Source organism: Danio rerio, chromosome 9, assembly GCF_049306965.1.
Source record: "Danio rerio strain Tuebingen ecotype United States chromosome 9, GRCz12tu, whole genome shotgun sequence".
Classification (NCBI taxonomy): domain Eukaryota; kingdom Metazoa; phylum Chordata; class Actinopteri; order Cypriniformes; family Danionidae; genus Danio; species Danio rerio.
In genome coordinates, this window is record NC_133184.1 from 23,618,315 (window position 1) to 23,639,776 (window position 21,462).

Genomic DNA, 21,462 nt, shown 5'->3' on the forward strand with positions numbered 1-21,462 from the left:
AGAAAAAGAAATTCAAATGATCCAATTTATAACTAATCATAAAGGTAATTTATACACTTAAGGACCAATTAATGACCTTTGCCCCATATGCTTACCCAAATGGGAAAACATTGACTGAAGAATTTGTTAAAGCAAAACTCACACAATTCAATTGGCTGAACAATGTGGTGCTCAATCTGGATTTACTGTCCTCATTGTAGTTAAGTCTATCAATGGCATGGTTCTCAAATACAAAAGCAACCTTACTATTTAAAGGGACTTTGACCACAGAGAAATTTGAGGACATTTTTTTAATCCACATTCATGGCATTGTTGGTACACAGTGCCTATGAATTACCAAATTCATACAATTGTTTTTTAATTATAAGCCATCCTGATGATTTGCTGCTTTAAAGTGTGAAGATGAATAAGAACACAATCAAAATCAAAGAAGACAATCAGAATTAAATCATTCTGGATTTAGAGTGAAAGTAAGTGATTTTGTAATTTAAACTAGTGGGTAAATGTACATTTCTGAACATTTGTTTTATTTGTTCTTTTGAAATATAATCCAGATGGCATAAATGTAAACAAAAATGTGACTTAAAATAATTATTTTTATTGTTTAAATATGATGAACCTGTCTACTAGACTGTAAAAAAAAATCCTGGTTGCCTAACATTTTAAAGCTAAACCAAATGAACCTTAATGAGTCCATTGAACTTATATTATGTTAAACAGACATAAAGCAGCTTGCATAACTTACAAATAATTTCTACAGTGTACTTTAGCTACATTGTTTGTATATTCAGCTATAAAATAAAATTAGAGGCAACCTGAACATTTGACATTAGTATATTTATCAAGTAAGGGTTTGAGTAATATGTTAATATTTGTTTTATTCCGTAAAGGACTGTTAATATTCCTAAAAACTATAACTAAAAAACATCTTAAAACATTGGAATTGTGTTATCTTTTTTATTTTATTAACTATTTTAACCAACTGTAATGTTCTGCTATAAATGAAAGTATTTTGATTTTAATATTAGGATCGTCACCGGTTCTTTGAAGAACAAAACAGAAATTATGTTTTACTCACACAAATAAACTGTAGGATCAGAGAAATTAATTGTTTGATAATTTTACAGTGGTTTCCAGTATATTTAATTTATATACATGTTTATATGATGTATAGCTAGGTTTGTCAATCATTTGTCATGTTGTGTAACTGATGATATTATTTTGAGGACATATAAATAAACTGTTGTTTATGATGTCGCAAAAATAAGGCTTCAAGGCCCTTTAACATCAAAAAGTGGTTAAACTAAGTGAAAGTTTACTGGAATGTTCAGTTTTACCATAGTACTTCTGTCGTTTTAAATAATTGGGTTGTTTACATTCACATGTACAAGACTTTGATATAATAAATAGTTTGCTTTAAATGTACAATTTTAATGATGCTTCATCCACAGAATCAATAAGAAAGTGAAAACATCTTTCACAAATCACAAAAAAATAACCACAAAGCAAAACCTTTTTGTATTTCCAAGGCACAATTTAAATAAAAATATAATTATTTAGGCTGTTTACTGGCCTTTAGCTTGTTGATAATATTGCACGAGTCCAACTAGGAGTGTAACTAAACCAGAGCTTTAACAGTGCTTGTAGTTTTGCATTTGAGTATCAGGGGCAATACTTACACATAACAATTGCATTTATTACAACCAAAACACAGCTATGGTAATTATTCACAGTGCTGTATGTTTTTTGTTGTTGTAATTTAGTTCAGTTCAGTATGTACCTGCAGTTGAAAATCCTATTGAGAATGGTATTTCAGTAACTGCTCCCTCTGTTGAACAACTTCTTTAATGCAAAAGGGATGTTCTGTATTGTTCTGTGTGCATTGTGGAGTGAATGTGTGGCTGCCGTACCAGTCCTTTCCCTGGACCATGCAAGAAAAAACTCCAAACATGTAATTATATATCCTTTTTCAAGTAAAATCCATATTTTTCAACACAATATTGTGCTCTAACAAAAAGGTAAACATGTGCCAGTACCCTGACATATACTTGTGTTCATTTGAATGACAATACTTTGTTTGTCAAGAGGAAGTATAAAAAGCTTGGGAAGCATATGGAATCTCTCCAACGGAGACCATGGGCAAGGTAGGATTTTTGGCACCACTTTCACAACATTTACTTTGAATTGCACCTCCCCTATGTGTGTTTACCTTACTCTCCTAATCACTGTCCTGAAATAAAGTGATGATTCTGTTCACTTTTTCAGATTGTTTTTTACGAGGACAAAAATTTCCAAGGTCGTAGTTATGAGTGCAGCAATGACTGCACAGACCTACACATTTACTTCAGTCGCTGCAACTCCATCAGAGTAGAGAGTGGCTGTTTCATGATCTATGAACGTCCAAATTATATGGGCCACCAGTATTTTATGAAGCGAGGAGATTATTCTGACTACCAGAGATGGATGGGTTTCAGTAGCTCTATTCGATCCTGCCGAACAATTCCAATGGTGAGCATTTTATTGTATATGCTGCTACATACATTTATTCTTTAATGGCAGTGTACTGAATTCTTATTTTTTTGCGTCTTGATGTCAACAGTACAGGGGTCCATATAGACTGAGGATCTATGAAAAGGCTGACTATGGAGGCCATATGATGGAGTTCATGGACGACTGCCCCTGTGTGTCTGATCGTTTCCACCATCGACATGTGTACTCCTGTAACGTGATGAACGGCTACTGGATCTTTTATGAATATCCCAACTACAAAGGGAGGCAGTACTTCCTGAAATCTGGGGAATACAGGAGATACAGGGACTGGTGTGCCACGTGTGCAACTGTGGGCTCTTTCAGACGAGTCACAGATTTCTAGCCATTCTTCTTGCACTTATTTTTATGAACTGTTTATTTCCTGTTTATAAGCATAACTGTTTATAAACAGCTTGATTTTTCACTTATTGTGCCTGGATATATATATAAAAAAACAGACGAATAAAATGATATTTGTAATAATAAAGCACTCTGATTTGACTGAATTCACAGCACTAGATCAACCTCTAATTATACTTATGAAATGTATGTTATACTCTAGCATGCAGAGCATTTGTTTCCACAATTCTGACATCTAAACCTGCCTTACTATAAAAAAACTACATTTAAACTAAAAGAGTATCCCAAAACTTATATGAAGTACTTCTAGAATTTTTTGTTCATGTAAAAGTACTGATATCAATAGTTAGTTGAGTAAGAAATTATCGAATCAAATCAGTAGAAATCCAAAATTAGAGGACAACATGCAATCATGATACTGCTTAGACCCAGATAAATTTTTTTTAGTCAACCAGTAGGCTAGTCATTCATTGAAGCTGTTAGTCATCTAATAGCCCATTTATTAAATCAATTCATTATCAAATATTGAGCAATTACATGGAAAAGAATTTGAGTTTAAGAGCTGAGAAAGAATGTAATTTGTAAAATTGTTTTGTGTTGTACAGAAATAATTATATAATAAGTGTTAAAAATCAACATTAAGAACTTGTGCACACTTAAAATGGCACCGACAAGTTATATGATAAGGAATGTATAGGGAAAAAATCAGGCATTAAACTTTGCTGAATTTTAATATTTGTTAATAAAATAAAAGGTTAGCATTTACAGAAATGACAACTTATGAACATGCTAACAAAAAACATACTGTTTGGCAAAAAACAATTAAAAGAAACAAATATATCACACAAATAATGCACAAATAAGTGCAACTTTGATAGTCTAGTAGGCAAGCAGGAAATGCAAACAATTTAATTGAAGTAGTAAAAAAAGTCTTTCCATAGTGGTTGAATATTTTTGTAAGTCAAATATATAAACAAACTTAATTAAACACAACAAATATACAGCGAATCGAAAGGGTTTGAGAGAAATTATATTGAAAACTGCGATCATAGTCAACCCAAAGGACAAGCCTTGAAATCAAACACTGAATGAAAAAACTTAACAAAACACTGTTTTTGGACAATAATAACTGCCACTAGGCCTTGGCATGAGTCTTCAAATGAAACACTATATATAAAACAAGTTTTACTTTTAATAAGTTCTCAAACAAAAAAAAAATGTATATATTATTTATTATTATAGAAGATATGGGTATTACAACTGACCGTTATAATAAACTCATGTTTATTCAAGTATCGCGTTTACAATGTAGATTGTGTCAAAGCAGCTTAACATATAAGTTCCAGTAAATTAAAAATGTGTGTCCAGTTTTCAGAGTTGAAGTTCAATTTAGTTCAGCTCAGTGTGGTTTACTTTTTACAGGTGAAAGTCCAAACACTGAAAAACAAATCCCAGTGATTTCCCAGTGATGTGGTGTAAATAGAAAATAGTAGGGGACCAAGAATAGATCCCTGTGGTACTCCAGTGGCCAGTTGATAAGCTTTGGATACCTCTTCACTGCAGGAAACTGGGAATGATCTGCCGGTGATGTAAAACTCCAATCAGCAGAGCGGGGTTCCATTGATGCCCATTGAGGGGAGGGTGGACAGTACAATCTGGTGACTCACTGTATTAAATGCAGCAGACAGGTCCAGTAAATGCAGAATGGATAATTTACAATTTGAAATTTTGGCAATCCACAGAGCTTCAGTGGCTGAAAGTAGTGCAGTCTCTACATCCAGTCAGTTATTGTAAGATAAAGGAAATTTGGTCAAAAACAACTCTTTCCTTTTTTGCCAATGAAAGGAAGGAGAGGGACTAGTCTGTAGTTTTCAACCAATCAGGATTTTTATGGAGAGAATTTCAAAGAGCAACCTTGGGCCGGCGGGGATCTGCTTCGGGGACCACAGGATTTCATCAATTCGCAGACAATGTTGCTCTGTTGACTTCGTTGAACATGGACATTCAGCATGCACTCTGCAATTTTTTTAGCCGAGTGTAACATGGCTGGGATGAGAATCAGCACCTCCAAGTCTGAGGCCATGGTGCAAATAAAGGTGGTTTGCCATCTCCAGGTTGAAAGAAAGTTTTTACCCCAGGTGGAGGAGTTTAAGTATCTTAGGGTTTTGTTCATGAGTGAGGGAACCGAGCTAGCAAAATTCATGTGGCTCAAATCCGGTCCACACCAGCAACTTAAATCTGGCCCACATACTGCATGAAATGATGGTACTTGGGCGGTCTACTCCTGTTTGCCAGCTCTGGGCCACAATTAAGCCATAGCAATATCCCATATCAGCTAGAATTCAACCAAATGAACGAGAACTGCCCCTATTCTGGGCGACAGTTTGCTTTTTTTTTGGCCCAGATCCTGCCACACTTACATCTGGACCCGATACTGAATGGAATGATGACTCTAGAGCGGTCCGCTGATGTTTGTCAGATCTGGGCCACAAATAAGCCCAAGCAATACCACGTATTAGCCAGAATTTAACCAAATGAACCAGAACTGACCCTATTCTAGGCAACAATTAGCTTTTTCTGGCTAAGATCTCACCTACACTTTCAGGTTCAGGGCTAAGAGCCCAACTAAAGCAAACACTTTTCTCCATGATGGTGACATTAGTCTATGTGGTGCACATTTGTTTAGGATAACTGGGCCACATTGGCCATATCTTCTCTGGGCCACTATAGGCTCAAATCCACATTTGCCATAGCTTACTGTGCCGAATGTTCACCAAAAGTGGCCCACATGTGTTTTAAGATAATGGGCCACATTTTCCATATCTTCTCTGGGCCACTATAAGCTAACAGTTGCATTAGCCAGAGTTTACTGTGCGAATATTTGCCAAAAGTGGCCCACATATGTTTTAAAATAACTGGGCCACATTTGAAAATGTTTGGGCCACATTAGGCTTACAGCCACAATAGCCAGAGGTTACTATGCCAAATATTTGCCAAAACATATGTCTTAAAATAACTCTACCACATTTGCACTTACATGTGTGAGCCACTTTTGGTTTAGACTTAGATAACCCCTAAATGACTAGGCCACATTTTTGCTAACTCACATTTGTCCTCCATCATTTGGGCCAAATTTATCATTTTTCACATGGGACACATTAGGCTCACATTCAGATTACATTTTGCCATAAGTGGCAAATCTTTGCCTTAAATGGCCCATATATGAATTTGAATCTTTGTCCTCCCTTTCCCATTGTACAGGTGGGCCACTTCAGGCTCACATGCATACATCTGGGCCGAAGGAAGACCACCAGTGCCGCATAACTGCCTAAAGTGGTCCACATTTGTATGCTGTGGCGAGGGGGCGTGGCCGAGAGCCGTGGGAACGGGGTGAGGCCACCGCGTAAGTGGATACACGTGCGGTGCGCACCTGCCTCGGATCCCACGGAAGGAGCTCTGGACAATAAAGGGAGGACCGATGGCAGAGGAAGCCGGGAGAGGACCGGGCCCGGGCATATTGTTTTACTTTTGCTTTCAGTTTGACGGCAGTCTCCGCGAGGAGCTGCCGTCCGTTTGTATTGGTTTAAATGGCAGTCTCCGTGAGGAGCTGCCGTCATTATTATTAATAAATATTTTAAACCTGCGTCGGTTCTCCGCCTCCTTTTTCCCGGCGGCCAAAGGGCCGTAAACTTCATTACAGTGGTGCCGAAACCCGGGAGAAGGAGGGACGCGTTGTCCAGATGCCCTCGCCGCTGAGAGAGGGGGCGATTGTTCGGGAGTTAACCCGAGTGGGGGAGAAACCCGTTCGTCTGCCCAGAGTGCCGGGGCGGCCTGAGGCTGGCAAGGAAAGGATCTGCCTGCTGCCGTCTCCCAGCATGGGGAGGAGCAGGGGACGCGGGGCTCACCACCGGAAGGGAAAGAGCTGAAGGGAGCCATCCCACAGAACCCGGGGGAGTCGCCGCGATCCGCCATGATGCCAGAGCCTGCATCCATCCACCGAAGCGGGAGCGGAGCAGGAGAACAGAGATGCCACCAGCCAGCCAGGAGAACCACCGCCGGACGCCAGAAGACGGACGGGTGGATAGATTCCTCCACAGGGCTCCCAGCACGTCGTCGCATCTCTTAGCTGGTGGAGGACCGAGTGGCAGCGTGTCTGGAGAACCGAACCCCAATTTTTTATTTTTTTTTCCTCTCTCCCCTTTCTCGGTCTACTCTGTCTTTCCTCCTTTTTTTTTCCATCTCCTTTTCTCTCGGCCCGTCTCATATAGGTCTCGCGGATGCTGTGGCGCCAAGACCCCCCCCGGAGTATGCACAGCCACGGGGTGCCCCCGGCCTGTGATGGGAGATGGGGGTATGTGGCGAGGGGGCGTGGCCGAGAGCCGTGGGAACGGGATGAGGCCACCGCGTAAGTGGATACACGTGCGGTGCGCACCTGCCTCGGATCCCACGGAAGGAGCTCTGGACAATAAAGGGAGGACCGATGGCAGAGGAAGCTGGGAGAGGACCGGGCCCGGGCATATTGTTTTACTTTTGCTTTCAGTTTGACGGCAGTCTCCGCGAGGAGCTGCCGTCCGTTTGTTTTGGTTTAAATGGCAATCTCCGTGAGGAGCTGCCGTCATTATTATTAATAAATATTTTAAACCTGCGTCGGTTCTCCGCCTCCTTTTTCCCGGCGGCCAAAGGGCCGTAAACTTCATTACATATGCTATATGGGAGGGATGGAACCTAAGATTGACAGGCGGATTGGTCCAGGGGCAGCAGTAATGCGGTCAATGTATCGGTCCGTTGTGGTAAAGAAGGAGCCAAATCATCAGCTAATAAAGAGGTGGTGGGGGTGGACAGAGTATTGAACTTCCTTTATAATTCCTGAAAGTATCTAAAGTGTTGTTAATGTTGTTAGCTTAGCATGGGGTTTTGGCCGAATTGAGTTGGGAGTCAAATCATGACAGCTGTGCTTGGTACCTGCTAAGGTCAGCAGGGGCTTTTGATTTAGGTCATGCTCTCTCTGTTGACCTGCGTGCTGTCAGATGTTCTCTCAGAAAATCAGAAAGCCAGTGGTTAGAGGAAGTAGGACACATTGGTCTGGTGGAGACAGGACAGATCTCATCTAAGTAGAAGAACAGAGTGTTTCTGTTGCACTATTAACATCAAGAAGTGAGAAATGGGTTTGTGATTGAAGCAAAAGCTGATTGCCTGATTTATGTGCTAGTGGTGGTAAGCTGCAGGTTGTGGTTAAATGTTGTCATAAGAAAAGTCTGTAGAACTCTGGAAGTCTGTAGCATAAGGTTTGTCCCAGTGAATTTTGAAGTCACCCAATCAGTGTTGCCAGATATAGCTGATTTTTTTTTCAGCCCAAAAGCTGTCCAAAACCCGCCAAAATGCACAAAACACCCCGAATATTAGAATAATGTTTTATTTAATTGTAATTTATTTAAATCTAAATGAATTAATTTAACTGTTAAAATTTTAACAACCAAACAACCAACACCAGCAGTCACACAACCACAACATCAAAACACTGCCTCACTCTCAACCACACACTGCACTTAAGGTTGTGTAGATTACTCTACGTATTAGAGTACGTTTGACTTCTAAAATGGTGTATAAAATGGTGTTTTAAATTCTTTTGAACATAATAAGGTGCTGCTTGTTAATCAGACAATGTTTCTATGTTTGTTCTTGCTGTAAATTGTGGATAAAATATCAATAAAACTGTCATGATAAATGTAATGCATGCACGCAAAGGGAGTCAGATTTGTCCAGGAGTCAGATTTTGATATAATTTTCCTTCACCTCCTCTTGCAGGTGGACCCACACGCCTTACACAATGCACTAATTATTACTAACCAAATGGAGTAGGAGCACACAGTTATGTTTTGTTGAATAAGTTGCATATAAAAGTGAAAATGATTAATGATGATCACATTATATTAAAGAAATCTTTAAGGCTGAAAAAAATCTTTAAATAAGTATTATACTGTAACACTTATTTGAGTCAGTGTTCAAACCTTGACTGGGTCAGTTGGTGTTTCTGTGTGGAGCTTGCATGTTCTCCCTGTGTTCGTGTGGGTTTCCTCCGGGTGCTCCGGTTAACCCCACAGTCTAAAGATATGCGGTACAGGTGAATTGGATGGGCTAAATTGTCCGTAGTGTATGAGTGTGAATGAGTGTTATGGATGTTTCCCAGAGATGGGTTGCAGCCGAAGGGCATCCGCTGTGTAAAACATGTGCTGGATAAGTTGGCGGTTCATTCTGCTGTGGCGACCCTGGATAATTAAGGGACTAATCAGAAAAGAAAATGAATAAATGAATGACAGTAGTTACAATGCAAAATTATTACTTGTTGCCTCTTAAAATAAATAGAACAAATATAAGTAAGCACTAAGCTTTACAAAATAAAACAATTAATAAAATGATTACGCAGGAAATAAAATTATTATTGTTGACTGGATTTTTTAACAAGACTAAAGTTTCTGCATTTTTTTCAAGAAATCAAATGCACAGTACTTTGCACAGTACCCCTAAAATGCACAGCCTTTCTGTGGTATGATAGGTCATGCTTAAACATGAATTGATAAAGGTTTTTACATGAAAGTGATGATGTGTGTTTCATTGTTTATCATAATAATACTTTTTTGAAAATTGTAGGCTTACTTGATTAACATGCTCATCCTGAATGTTGGAACATTGTTCAAAAAATAAGATGTATGAATGTGTCTCATTTATGTATCTGACATTGTCAGTAACTGACAACTGTAGGGATATATATATATATATATTTATATATATTTGTTTTAAATCTGGCAATTGAATTGAAATATCACCTTAAATTTGCTTCTATACTGCAATGTATCCAAATCTTCACCATTAGATTGTTAACCACCTTTGCATTCATAACACTTGAATGTGTTTCCACATTTTTTAAAGAATTATTATTTTTTTTGGATCTAATTAGAGAAAAATCTGCAACACATTTTGCGATATAAAAAGAACATTCGCTCTGGATGTGACTAAAGATTTGCTTATACTGTAAAAGACAATGCACAAAAAGCTGCCAGAGATGTATGGATGAAAACTATTGTTTCAGTTTACGGGACCACTTCAGCAGAGTCATACTGCTCGATCAGCTTTTTGAATAACAACAAAATGTGCGCCTCTGCTTTATAAAGGCCATTAAAGTACAGCTGGTACACTGAGCTGAAGCACTTGGAAAAACAGCAGACTACCACCATGGGCAAGGTAACAATGCTTGAAATTAGTATGATTAATTAAATAACATTTGATAGAAAGCTTCAAGGTTTTTTTGCAAACATTTTTTATTTGTTTAACCTTTTTAATGCTTAATATATTACAACTACATCGCTGTCAATTAGTGTAAATTAAATTGAATTAAATTTTTATATCACCATCAATAGGTCATCTTTTACGAGGACAGAAACTTCCAGGGTCGCAACTATGAGTGCATGAGCGACTGTTCTGATATTTCCTCATACCTGGGCCGCGTCGGGTCCATCAGAGTCGAAAGTGGTTGTTTTATTGTCTATGAGCGCAATGGCTTCATGGGCAACCAGTTCTTCCTGAGAAGGGGCGAGTACCATGACATTCAGCGTATGATGAGCATGGGCATGATGTTCGACACTATCAGATCCTGCCGCATGATTCCTTCAGTATGCATTTTGTCTTATACTATTGTAAAAAATTAGCAAAGAACTCCACTTTTTTGTTTAATTGTATAACTTGGTTACATTGCTAAACAACTATTAATTATTATTTTAATTCTCTGTGTTTTACAGTACAGGGGATCTTTCAGAATGAGGATTTATGAGAGGGATAACTTTGGAGGACAGATGTACGAGCTGATGGATGACTGTGAGAGCATTCAGGAACGTTACCGCATGTCCGACTGTCAGTCCTGTCACGTAATGGACGGCCACTGGCTCATGTTTGAGCAGCCCCACTACAGAGGCAGGATGATTTACTTCAGGCCTGGAGAGTACAGGAGCTTCAGAGATATGGGATTCAGCAACATGAGATTCATGAGCATGAGACGTATTACTGACATGTGTTAAATCACTAAATGTAAAAGCAAATAAAACATTGTTTCCAGAACTAGCTGCTGTGTCCATTGTTTATTGGATAACTTCTAAATACTAAATGGCGTTCATCATTTGAAAATCATCAGGCAATTTTTTTATTCATTTCAATTTTTTTGTTAGATTCAATTATCTTTTTTAAACATATAAGCACATTATTTAGATATGTTAGACCCAAAACATAAAAACAGATGTGCAGGAATTTTTCCCACCCTCTCTCTTATAAATAAATAACAGTGCTGAAGGTTCAAAGTGGCCAAACTATTTCAGAAAATTATTTTTAGTTTTATAACAAAATAAAATTTAGAATTATTTAAAATTATTTTAGAATTTATACCAAGATATTATTTTGGTTCTTTCTCACATCCTGCTCATCTATGGTATTTGTTTCACTAGCATTACATTAGTATTGGCACAGTAACCATTAAATCAACCCCAAAAAGATTAAGGTACTTTAATTTCATGATGCACCTAGATTTTCGGGAAAAGAACAAAAAAATCCTATTCAATTAAAAAAACAATACTACTTGCAAGTAGAATAAATACATTAGTTCTAAATACCACTCAAAAGTATGAGTAAAATACAGCTATTCTAAAGGTACTTAAGAGAAATTATTCCACTTAATACCCATATTAAACACGTAGCTTACATCAGTGCCATTTTTTGAGGGTGTTTCTAATTGTTAGTTAAATCATTTTCTACTAATCAAAAATAAATTTAAAATGTAAAAGTATTTAAATTATAACACTTTACATTCATTCAAGCACCTATTACAGTATAAGCCAGTGGTTCTCAATTCTAGTCCTCAGGCCCCCTTGCTTTGCACATTTTGTATATCTCTCTTATTTGACACACAAAACTCAGTTCACGGATCTTTCCGTTACAAGCTGATGATCTGAATCAGGTATAAAAAATGTGCAGGGTGAGAGGACCCAAGAACAGAAATTGAGAAGCACTGTATTAAGCTGACAGAAAGCAGGTTGATGCATTTACATGGGGAGTGAAATCGATATAAGGCAGGGGGGTTCAAACTAAAGAGTTTAGCTCCAACCCTAATAAAAAATAATAATAATTAAAAAAAAACCTGAAGCAGCTAATCAAGCTCTTACTAGATATATTAGAAACTTCCTGGCAGGTATGTTGAAGCAAGTTCGAGCAAAACTCAGGAGGACACTGATGCTTCAGAACAGAGTTTAGACATTGCTAGTTTGACCTTTAAACCCTAACAAGACTAACAAGATACAAGTGTCTAGCAAGTGGCGCCACACACCAAGCTTGTGCATTACTGATAATAAACATGCAGTTTGTGTATGTGTTTGAAAACGTTACATTCTGTAGTGCATTTAGATATCATTTAAGGCCATTTGGTGATCATACAGTAGCCATCATCATCTTCTCACCAGTGACACACAGTCTAAACTCGCAGTTGTTCTGTGTAATAATTTTACATGTAACAATTTTGGTGCTTCTTGAACACTTTTTGCGATTAGATTGGATGGGAATCACATTACTGGTTATTCTACTTAGATAATAAATTTAGACAAGAAATACATGCAAAAAGTACCAATACAGCACTAAAATGTATTCAAGTAAAAGTACACATTTTTAAAGCTACTAAGTATAATTTCTAAGGACAAAACACTTAATTACAGTCATTTGAGTATTTGCATTTACTTTACACCATGCATTCTACACATACCTGTATGGGTCTGGGGTGTACATGAAGGACTTGCTTCCTCTGTCAATATCAAGTGGAAAATGAGTCTGTCATAAACTTCCCTTGTTTAAGTTTTAAAATAGAAAAAAATCAAAACGGGGTTTCTGGGATGTGTTTATTGACAGTTAACATTTGTATTACCACCTTCCCGTACAGAGTTATCATTCATTCACTCATTTTCCTTTGGCTTAGTCTGTTTATTCATCTGGGGTCGCCACAGTGGAATTAACTGCCAATTTATACAGCATATGTTTTACAACGCAAATGCCCTTCCAGCTGCAACCTAGTACTGGGAAACATCCATACACACTTATTCACTAAGGCCAATTTAGTTTGTTCAATTCACCTACTGTATACTGCATGTCTTTGGACTGAGGGGGAGGAACCTGGAGGAAACCCAGAGGAAACCCATGCGAACATGGGGAGAACATGCAAACTCCACACAGAAATGGCAACTGTCCCAGCCGGGACTTAAAACAACGACCTTCTTGCTGTGAGGTGACAGTGCTAACCACTGAGCCAACATGTCACCCTAGATCAAAAAAGTCAAACTGACCTTCCCATTCTATATCCTCTTCCACAGATGTTTATGGGAAAAATGAAAAGTCTACTGCAATAATTTCGTGACTTTTTAGAATATATCATTTTTAAAGCGACCATTTTTTTTGTCAAAATGTTTTTGTTTCTGCCTCACAATAGAAAGCCAGCTGTTCCATGGTTTCTTATTGCTAGCAGTATATATACCTTTGTTTGTTAAGTTAGTTGATTTTTATAAATTTTACCTTTTGTCTTGTTCCCAAATTTTAACTTTGATATTCTTATAGAAAATTGGAATCTTTTTGCCCGTCTTTATATCGTAAACTGTTTACACCCTTACTGAGTTTTGCATAGATGAAAACAAGAGAATCTGAGATTTATATATGTTTAGCCGCATGGGGATTATGAAGGTCTTAGATTTAAAAAATTTCAAATTATGTTACAATAATAAAATAAAATCTGCATATTTAGGTTTAATGGAATCTGTTGTTAAACAGAGGGAAAATAAAGATATTTGATTATACAGTTCAATATTGATTATTAATATTAATAATATTAATTAATACTATTAGTCGATAATAGTAATAGTAATAATTAATTAATAATAGTGCTTGAACTTTACCATTAAAAATATGGTAGCAAGAAGGTCGCTGATTTAAGTCCAGGCTAGGCCAGGAAGGTATTTCTGTGTGGAGTTTGCATGTTCAATTCTATTCAAGTTTGCTTGTATTGCACTTTTTACAATAATTAATCATAAATTATTCCAAACAAGCAACACATAAGGTGACCATCATTACATTACAATCAAAATCAGAGAAGTTTGTGTGAAGGGATGACAGTATATTAACCTGCAATTCTACAGTATTGTCTTTCCAAAAGAAATGATATTTACATGTAATAATAATAATACATGCTCAATGAAGTGTATTACTGTATTAAGTGGTTCTTGTCCTCCAAGACAAAGAAAACAGAAAAATTAGCAAAGCTGCTGTTCATAATTTATTTGCACAAGAGATATTAATGCAATGTAATAGAGTGCCTTTGTAGATGAATTAAACTGTATCCTACAATTATGTGATGCATTATGTGTGTGTGTGTGTGTGTGTGTGTTTATATATATATATATATATATATATATATATATATATATATATATATATATATATATATATATATATATATATATATATGTATGTGTGTTTACAAAAATATATGTATTAAACTGAGAAAGTGTGTCTGAGCCTCTGACATCAAGTACTCACTCACTCACTCACTCACTCACTCACTCACTCACTCACTCACTCACTCACTCACTCACTCACTCACTCACTCACTCACTTTCCTTCAGCTTATTTCTTGTTTTAACATGGGTTGTACATCAGAATGGACTCTGCCAATTGATTTACACAGAGGATGCCCTTCCAGTTGCAACACTGATAACACAACCCCCAGTGCTGGGAAACCTTTCACACAGTCTTCCATTTACACACTACGGGCAATTTTAATTTATCCAATTCACCCATTCAGCATGTCTTTGGTCTATTATTTGTGGAAACTGATATAAGAATAAAGAACATTATTAAATATGTGGTCATACATTTTTTTTGCACATTAAATGAGATATAGCACAAGTATAATTGCAAGACAGTACACTGAAATCAAACGTAAGTATAATTGCAATACAGTACACTGAAATCAAACGTTTCAAAGATGACTCCCTAAATTTACTAATTTTTTTACTTTAAGTGGTTGTAAACAATTTATTTGGGCTGAATTTAAACAAAGAAATTAAGTTGAACATTACTAAATATCTTTGTTTAAATTCAGCCAATATAAATTGCTTGCAACAATTTTACAAAAGCATTTTTTCAGTGTTCATGCAAATACACTAACATGCTTTCAGTAACAGTTTTGTGATATAAACTTTTGTCATTAGGTGACATTTGTTATGTCTTATTTCTATATCATTATTTATAGTTTTTTAACCTTATAAACATAAAGGTTCTTCTGAAAAGTCATAATCTAATATATGGGAACAAACTGTTAGATATAATTTGCCACTGCCTTGTTAATATAGTGTGATATTGAAAAAAACATATGCACTGGATGTGTCTAAAGGTTTGCCTATACTGTAAAAGACAATGCATGAAAAGCTGCCAGAGATGTATGGATAAAAACTATTGTTACAGTTTGCTGGACCACTTCAGCAGAAGTCATACTGCTCGATCATCAGCTTTTGCCATTTGAATAACAACAAAATGAGGGCCCCTGGTTTTTGTATATAAACCACCACCAAAGTCCATCAAAGTACAGCTGGTACAGTGAACTGAAGCACTGAGAAAAAAGCAAGCTACCACCATGGGCAAGGTAACAGTGTTTGGAATTAGTTTAACTAATTAAATAACATTTGATAGACGGTTATTTTGCAGCTATTTTGTATTTGCTTGACGTTTTTAATGGTTAATATAATATAATGCAATTTCGATCTACAGCGTGGTCAGTTCCTTTAACATCAGTGAAATTTTTATACCCATCAATAGGTCATCTTCTACGAGGACAGAAACTTCCAGGGCCGCAACTATGAGTGCATGAGCGACTGTTCTGATATTTCCTCATACCTGGGCCGCGTCGGGTCCATCAGAGTCGAAAGTGGTTGTTTCATTGTCTATGAGCGCAATGGCTTCATGGGCAACCAGTTCTTCCTGAGAAGGGGCGAGTACCATGACATTCAGCGTATGATGAGCATGGGCATGATGTTCGACACTATCAGATCCTGCCGCATGATTCCTTCAGTATGCATTTTATCTTTTGAAACTGTTTTGGAGATTTAGTAATGTACACCAATGCAATTTTCTAAATAATTAATTATTATTTACAATTTCAATTGTACTGTTCAGCTAAACTGATGCGTTTTTTATTGCTTTACAGTACAGGGGATCCTACAGAATGAGGATTTATGAAAGGGATAACTTCGGAGGTCAGATGTACGAGCTGATGGATGACTGTGAGAGCATCCAGGACCGTTACCGCATGTCCGACTGCCAGTCCTGTCATGTGATGGACGGTCACTGGCTCATGTTTGAGCAGCCCCACTATAGAGGCAGGATGATTTACTTCAGGCCTGGAGAGTACAGGAGCTTCAGAGATATGGGATTCAGCAACATGAGATTCATGAGCATGAGGCGTATCACTGACATGTGTTAAATTATTAGAATATAGAAGCAAATAAAGTATTATTTTCAGAAAGACCTGTAGTAAGTGTTGTTTAATTGTAACTAATGCCTAAAAGCGTATATAAATTTAGGCCTAACACAAAAAAAAACAAAACAAATATATTTGAACCCTTGACCTCCATAGTATTTGTTTTTCCTACTGGGGATGTCAGTGGTTAATTTTTAGCTTTCTTCAAAATTTCTTCTTTAGTGTTTGACAGAATAAATAATCTCATTGAACTGCCTGACAAGCCTTTTTGACATTTTTGACTGGAAAACAATCACATAGCCTACACAGCTTTAATGACAAACATTAAAGTAAATTAACTGTGTTTCCTTCATAGAGCCTAAAGCAAGCTCTCTAATTTTCCCTATTAATCACAGCAGAGGCAGAATTGATTATATGAAGTTACCTTATTTTTGCTTTGTAATATATATTTGACCTGTAGAGTGCGCTACAGACTATCTAGTGTACACATACGTAAAAACCACTATTTTTTAATCTGAGATGAGATTCAATGTACATACAATGTTGCCAAGATGAGCCTGGAGCAGCCATGGGGTTAGTTTTTTTCTTAGTTTGTATGGTGTACTATAAAGATAGAATTATTCAGAGAGATCAGAGTTTCGACTTTACTGTGAATTGTTCTACGAATAGCGGTGAGTTTCCCCTCATGTGAGCACGTGCTCACGTGTATTCTTAAATTGATGTAACGTTACAGCAAGAGTGCAATAACTAAGATAGAGCTAAATTGGATTTGCAGGGTTCGTGATTAGCAAAGCTTATGTTTTTTATATTCAAAATATTTAAATAGGCGTGAGGTTGAGTGAATTCAGTGAAGTTAGTGAGCCGGAAAAACTTTAAATAATTGTAGAGGTGACTTGCCTTGGTTCCTAAAAGGGATACAGCTCTGGACAAAATGCGGAGTATCCCTTCTAGACTTACGACACCATTTTGAAAAGTTTGTGACGGATATAAGCTGTTGGAGCGTCATGTCGGATTTGAGTTCAGCATGAGCAATCATTACCATTATTAGGTGTGGAATGTAAACCTTGTTTTCGAGTTGAACATGTGTCTGTGAGAGAACATCAGGTAAGCATCTGTCAGCAATGGCAATTGTTAAAATGTTGTGCTACATCACTAAAACTCACATTCTGTTTAGTCAAGATTAAAATCAAACAAACGTTTAAAAGTAAGGAGTTAAAAATATATATATTTAGCCATTATTGTTGTTTGATTGATGTTTTGACAGATTTGAGATTAATAACATGAAGTTCATTTCTTTGTTTAATGAAAGAAGAACTGCATGTTTCACATGCTTGATCTTTTAATTGTATTTGCTACATTAACATTTACTAATTGTATCTCAGTGTTACCCAGTGCAGTTCATCTGATTTAAACTAGTTTGGACCATCATCATCATTTAAATACAGTGCAATTTGTCGGGACCAATGGTGTTGTGCAGCGGTTCTCAACAGGGGAAAAATCACTAATGTTGATCCTGGACAATCATCATCATTTAAATACAGTGTAAATTCACTAATGTTGATCCTGGATCATCATTCTCCTTTAAATACAGTGTAAATTCACTACTGTTCATCCTGGACCATCATCCTCATTTAAATACAATGTAAACTCAGTAATGTTGATCCTGGACCATCATTCTCATTTAAGCACAGTGTAAATTCACTATTGTTGATCCTGGACCCTCATCCTCATTTAAATACAGTGTAAATTCACTAATCTTTTTCCTGGACCATCATCATTAAAAACAGTGTAAATTCACTAATGTTGATCCTGAACCATCATCCTCATTTAAATACAGTGTAAATTCACTAATATTGATCCAGAACATCATAATTTAAATATTAGTGAAATGTTGATTCATCGTAGAGACTTGCAGAGGGTTTATGTCATGCTTTAATTTGACCTACTGCTGTCCGCTCACTCTTTTTCTCTTTCTGCTGTTAAGTTAATACCGGTGAGGGAAGAATGGAACATGAGGCCCCGTTTACACTAATACGTTTTAGTTTTAAAATCGGCATTTTAGAATGAAAACGATTCACATTCACACTAGTGTTTCAACCAGCGTTTCTGAACAGCTTTGTTTCTGCATTAAACTGCTGAAAACGCACATAACGTGACCCCACACACACTGGCATGCATGGCAGCATGCTTTGAGCAGATCCCCATATGACAGCTGTGCACGTCAGACTGTTCATAAAGGATCTACCACTGGATCTAATCTCACTATATTTGTTAAATTTGATATTTAATTCATCCTGTTGTCTATATCTAACAACATATTCCCTGACTTTGGTCTTTTACCCTATTACTTGTTCTCAGGTAACATGTTTTGGCTGAGCACATTGATAGAGCATTGAGGTTAATATATTAATTAATGTAACAGTGTATACTGATTTTGCATATTGTCTGATTGATTGCCTTTATTTCCTATATTGTATAAGCTTATTGTACATTGTACTTTTATAATGGCAATTATTGATTATTAAAACTGATATTCAGTGAAAGAGAGGGTGTGTTTTGTATTTTCAATGAAAATGAAAGAAGGCAGTTATGTTATCAGCTCCGTTTTGTTATTAATATGGGTGAAGATGATGGTCTTATTATGCAGCTACACAATTCCTCAACGTATTTGATGTCTTTTAAGTTGCTAATATCAAAATGAAAATAGGCAGTTGCTTATATCATGTTTTCATTTTATTGTTAAGATAGTGAAACAGTGTAGCCAGGATGATGTGAATGAGGTTATACAGTACATTGTTCCCTTTGAGAAATTCCTGTCGAGAGTGTTTTCCATATCAAACTTGCTAAGTCTGATCTTACAAGGAGAGGATGCAGGACTGAACTGTGTGTATGCTACTTGATATTTAGGAAAAGCGCCAATAAGATTTTATTGGGGCTTTTATTGGACCTCTGTTTTCAGATGTCTCCGTTTTCCCTCATCCAAACGGAGACGTAGCAGCACGTTTTAGAATGTAAATGGCCTCTCCAGCATTTTCAAAATGCTCCGTTTTCAGGGTTTGAAAACTTTGGCATATTGTGGATGGATGGCTTAACTGTTGCAAAACTTATGTGTTTTAAAACTAAAACTTATTAGTGTAAACGGGGCCTGAGATTGACAGGTTGATGATTGGTGCAGTGGCAGCAGTAATGCGGTTGATTAACCACTTTGTTATGGTAAAGGAGGAGCTAAGCCGAAAGGCAAAGCTCTCGATTTACTGGTCAATCTATGTTCCTGCTCTCACCTATGCTCATGAGATTTGGGTCATGACAAGATATCGGATACAAGCGGCCAAAATGAGTATCCTTCGCACGGTGACAGGGCGCACACTTATAGATTGGGTAAGCAGCTCTGTCACAAAGGAGAAGCTTGGAGTAAAGCTGCTGCTCCTCCACTTTGAGAGAAGTCAGCTGAGGTGGCTTGGGCATCTGTTTTGGATAACACCTGGACCCTAGAGGTGTTCCAACATGTCCTACTGGAAGGAGACCTGGGGGAAGACCCAGGACATGCTGGAGGGACTATGCCTCTCGGCTGGCATGGGAACGCCTCAAGATCCCCCGGAGGACCTGGAAGAAGGGTCTAAGGAGAGTTAAGTCTGGGGTTCTCTCCTAAGATTGCTACCCCAGCGTCATGGACACGGAAAAGTTATTGAAAATAAGATGAGGTGAGATAATAAAAAAACTATAGAGCTGGTTTGTGGGAATGGAATCATTTCTGTTGTGATTTGGTGCTATATGTGTTTTTAAAAAAAGTTTTTCGTATATTTTTTGTTGACATTTACATAAAAAAATGTTCAAAACACACTGCATAATGTTGAATAGAAGTCATTTTATTGAAAATTTTGAATCTTAGTACATAGAGTCTATGATACGCCTCATGCTCATAAATCTCGTGCCACCCATTTCTCTGAAGCTCCTGTACTCTCCAGGCCTCAAGTACATCATCCTGCCTCTGTATTGGGGCTGCTCATACATGAGCCAGTGGCCATCCATCACATGGCAGGACTGGCAGTGAGACATGCGGTAACGGTCCATGATGTTATCACAGTCATCCATGAGCTCGTACATCTGACCTCCAAAGTTCTCTCTCTCGTAGATCTTGAGTCTGTAGGATCCCCTGTGCTGTAGTTAAGTTGTCAACAGGTCACTTATTTTACATACTTTTTACCAATTTAAATTTTAAAAGTATCAAAAATTATTTTTGGGCCTAAGGAGTTAAAACATTTTGTTAAGGATTTTACACATATAAAATGTACATAAAACTCACCATGGGAATCATTCGGCAAGATCTGATGCAATCATTCATTCCAAACATTGACATGTAATCAGCATAATCTCCCTTTCTAAAGAAATACTGATTTCCCATGTAGTTGGGTCGGTCGTACATCATGAAGCAGCCGCTCTCTATTCTGCAAGAGTGACAACGGCTCAAGTAGGAGGACATGTCAGCACAGTCGCTCATGCACTCATAAGAGCGACCCTGAAATTTCCTGTCCTCGTAGAAGATGACCTGGGACAAGCAAAACGTTCAGCATTGAGTGAATTACTGTTTAGTAATTCTATATTCAATATTTATCACCCCCCAAAAAACAGATGACTCTTCAAAATTGACTTGTTGCACACAAATTGCATTTTGACCTGAACTGTCATTATCAGTCTAAAAGGTGAACAAATCACATTGTAGATAAATTGAGCATTTGCTTTTCTTTGATCCTGACTTACCTTTCCGTGCATGGCTGGAGTTGTGATTATTACAAACTTGCTACTGTAACAACAGCCTGCTGCCTTATTTATACCATATGGACTACCAAAGAATTTGTATTCCTATTGTTTAAAAAGTCCCTAGTCAGCTGCATGGTGTAGTGAGTGGTACAATTTGCTACTACAGAACAAAAAAGGGTTATTATTTCAAGGATTGTTGTGGTAGAATATTAGAAAGTTCTGCTTGTTAAGCAATTCTTATAACAAGAAAGCAAAAATACAAAGCA

General features: G+C 37.2%; 4 protein-coding genes across 5 annotated transcripts; 3 read left to right on the plus strand and 1 right to left on the minus strand.

Annotated features, from left to right (window-relative positions):
* Positions 1–278: 278 nt before the first annotated feature.
* si:dkey-57a22.15 lies at positions 279–3,016 on the plus strand. Of its 2 annotated transcripts, XM_073912300.1 has the most exons (5): positions 279–470; positions 1,857–1,951; positions 2,086–2,144; positions 2,266–2,508; positions 2,600–3,016. In XM_073912300.1, the coding sequence occupies exons 3-5, from the start codon at positions 2,136–2,138 to the stop codon at positions 2,870–2,872; spliced, it is 525 nt and encodes a 174-aa protein (XP_073768401.1). In that variant the 5' UTR covers positions 279–470; positions 1,857–1,951; positions 2,086–2,135; the 3' UTR covers positions 2,873–3,016. The 2 variants fall into 2 exon arrangements, with proteins under 2 accessions (XP_073768401.1, NP_001116783.1); NM_001123311.1 differs by lacking the exons at positions 279–470; positions 1,857–1,951 and having other exon boundaries at positions 2,121–2,144; positions 2,600–3,012.
* Positions 3,017–10,090: 7,074 nt separating this feature from the next.
* On the plus strand, positions 10,091–11,001 carry crygm1 (crystallin, gamma M1). The gene is given in 3 exon segments (NM_001007785.1): positions 10,091–10,128; positions 10,305–10,556; positions 10,683–11,001. Coding segments are annotated over 3 exon segments (537 nt in total). The 5' UTR covers positions 10,091–10,119; the 3' UTR covers positions 10,959–11,001.
* Positions 11,002–15,558: 4,557 nt separating this feature from the next.
* Positions 15,559–16,483, plus strand: zgc:153846. Its single transcript, NM_001076649.1, has 3 exons — positions 15,559–15,604; positions 15,778–16,029; positions 16,166–16,483. Exons 1-3 carry the CDS (start codon positions 15,596–15,598, stop codon positions 16,439–16,441), a joined length of 537 nt encoding a protein of 178 aa, NP_001070117.1. The 5' UTR covers positions 15,559–15,595; the 3' UTR covers positions 16,442–16,483.
* Positions 16,484–20,283: 3,800 nt separating this feature from the next.
* Positions 20,284–21,227, minus strand: crygm2c (crystallin, gamma M2c). The gene is made up of 3 exons (NM_001007783.2): positions 21,197–21,227; positions 20,742–20,984; positions 20,284–20,596 (listed from the first exon to the last, which is right to left on the minus strand). Exons 1-3 carry the CDS (start codon positions 21,206–21,208, stop codon positions 20,324–20,326), a joined length of 528 nt encoding a protein of 175 aa, NP_001007784.1. The 5' UTR covers positions 21,209–21,227; the 3' UTR covers positions 20,284–20,323.
* Positions 21,228–21,462: the final 235 nt, after the last annotated feature.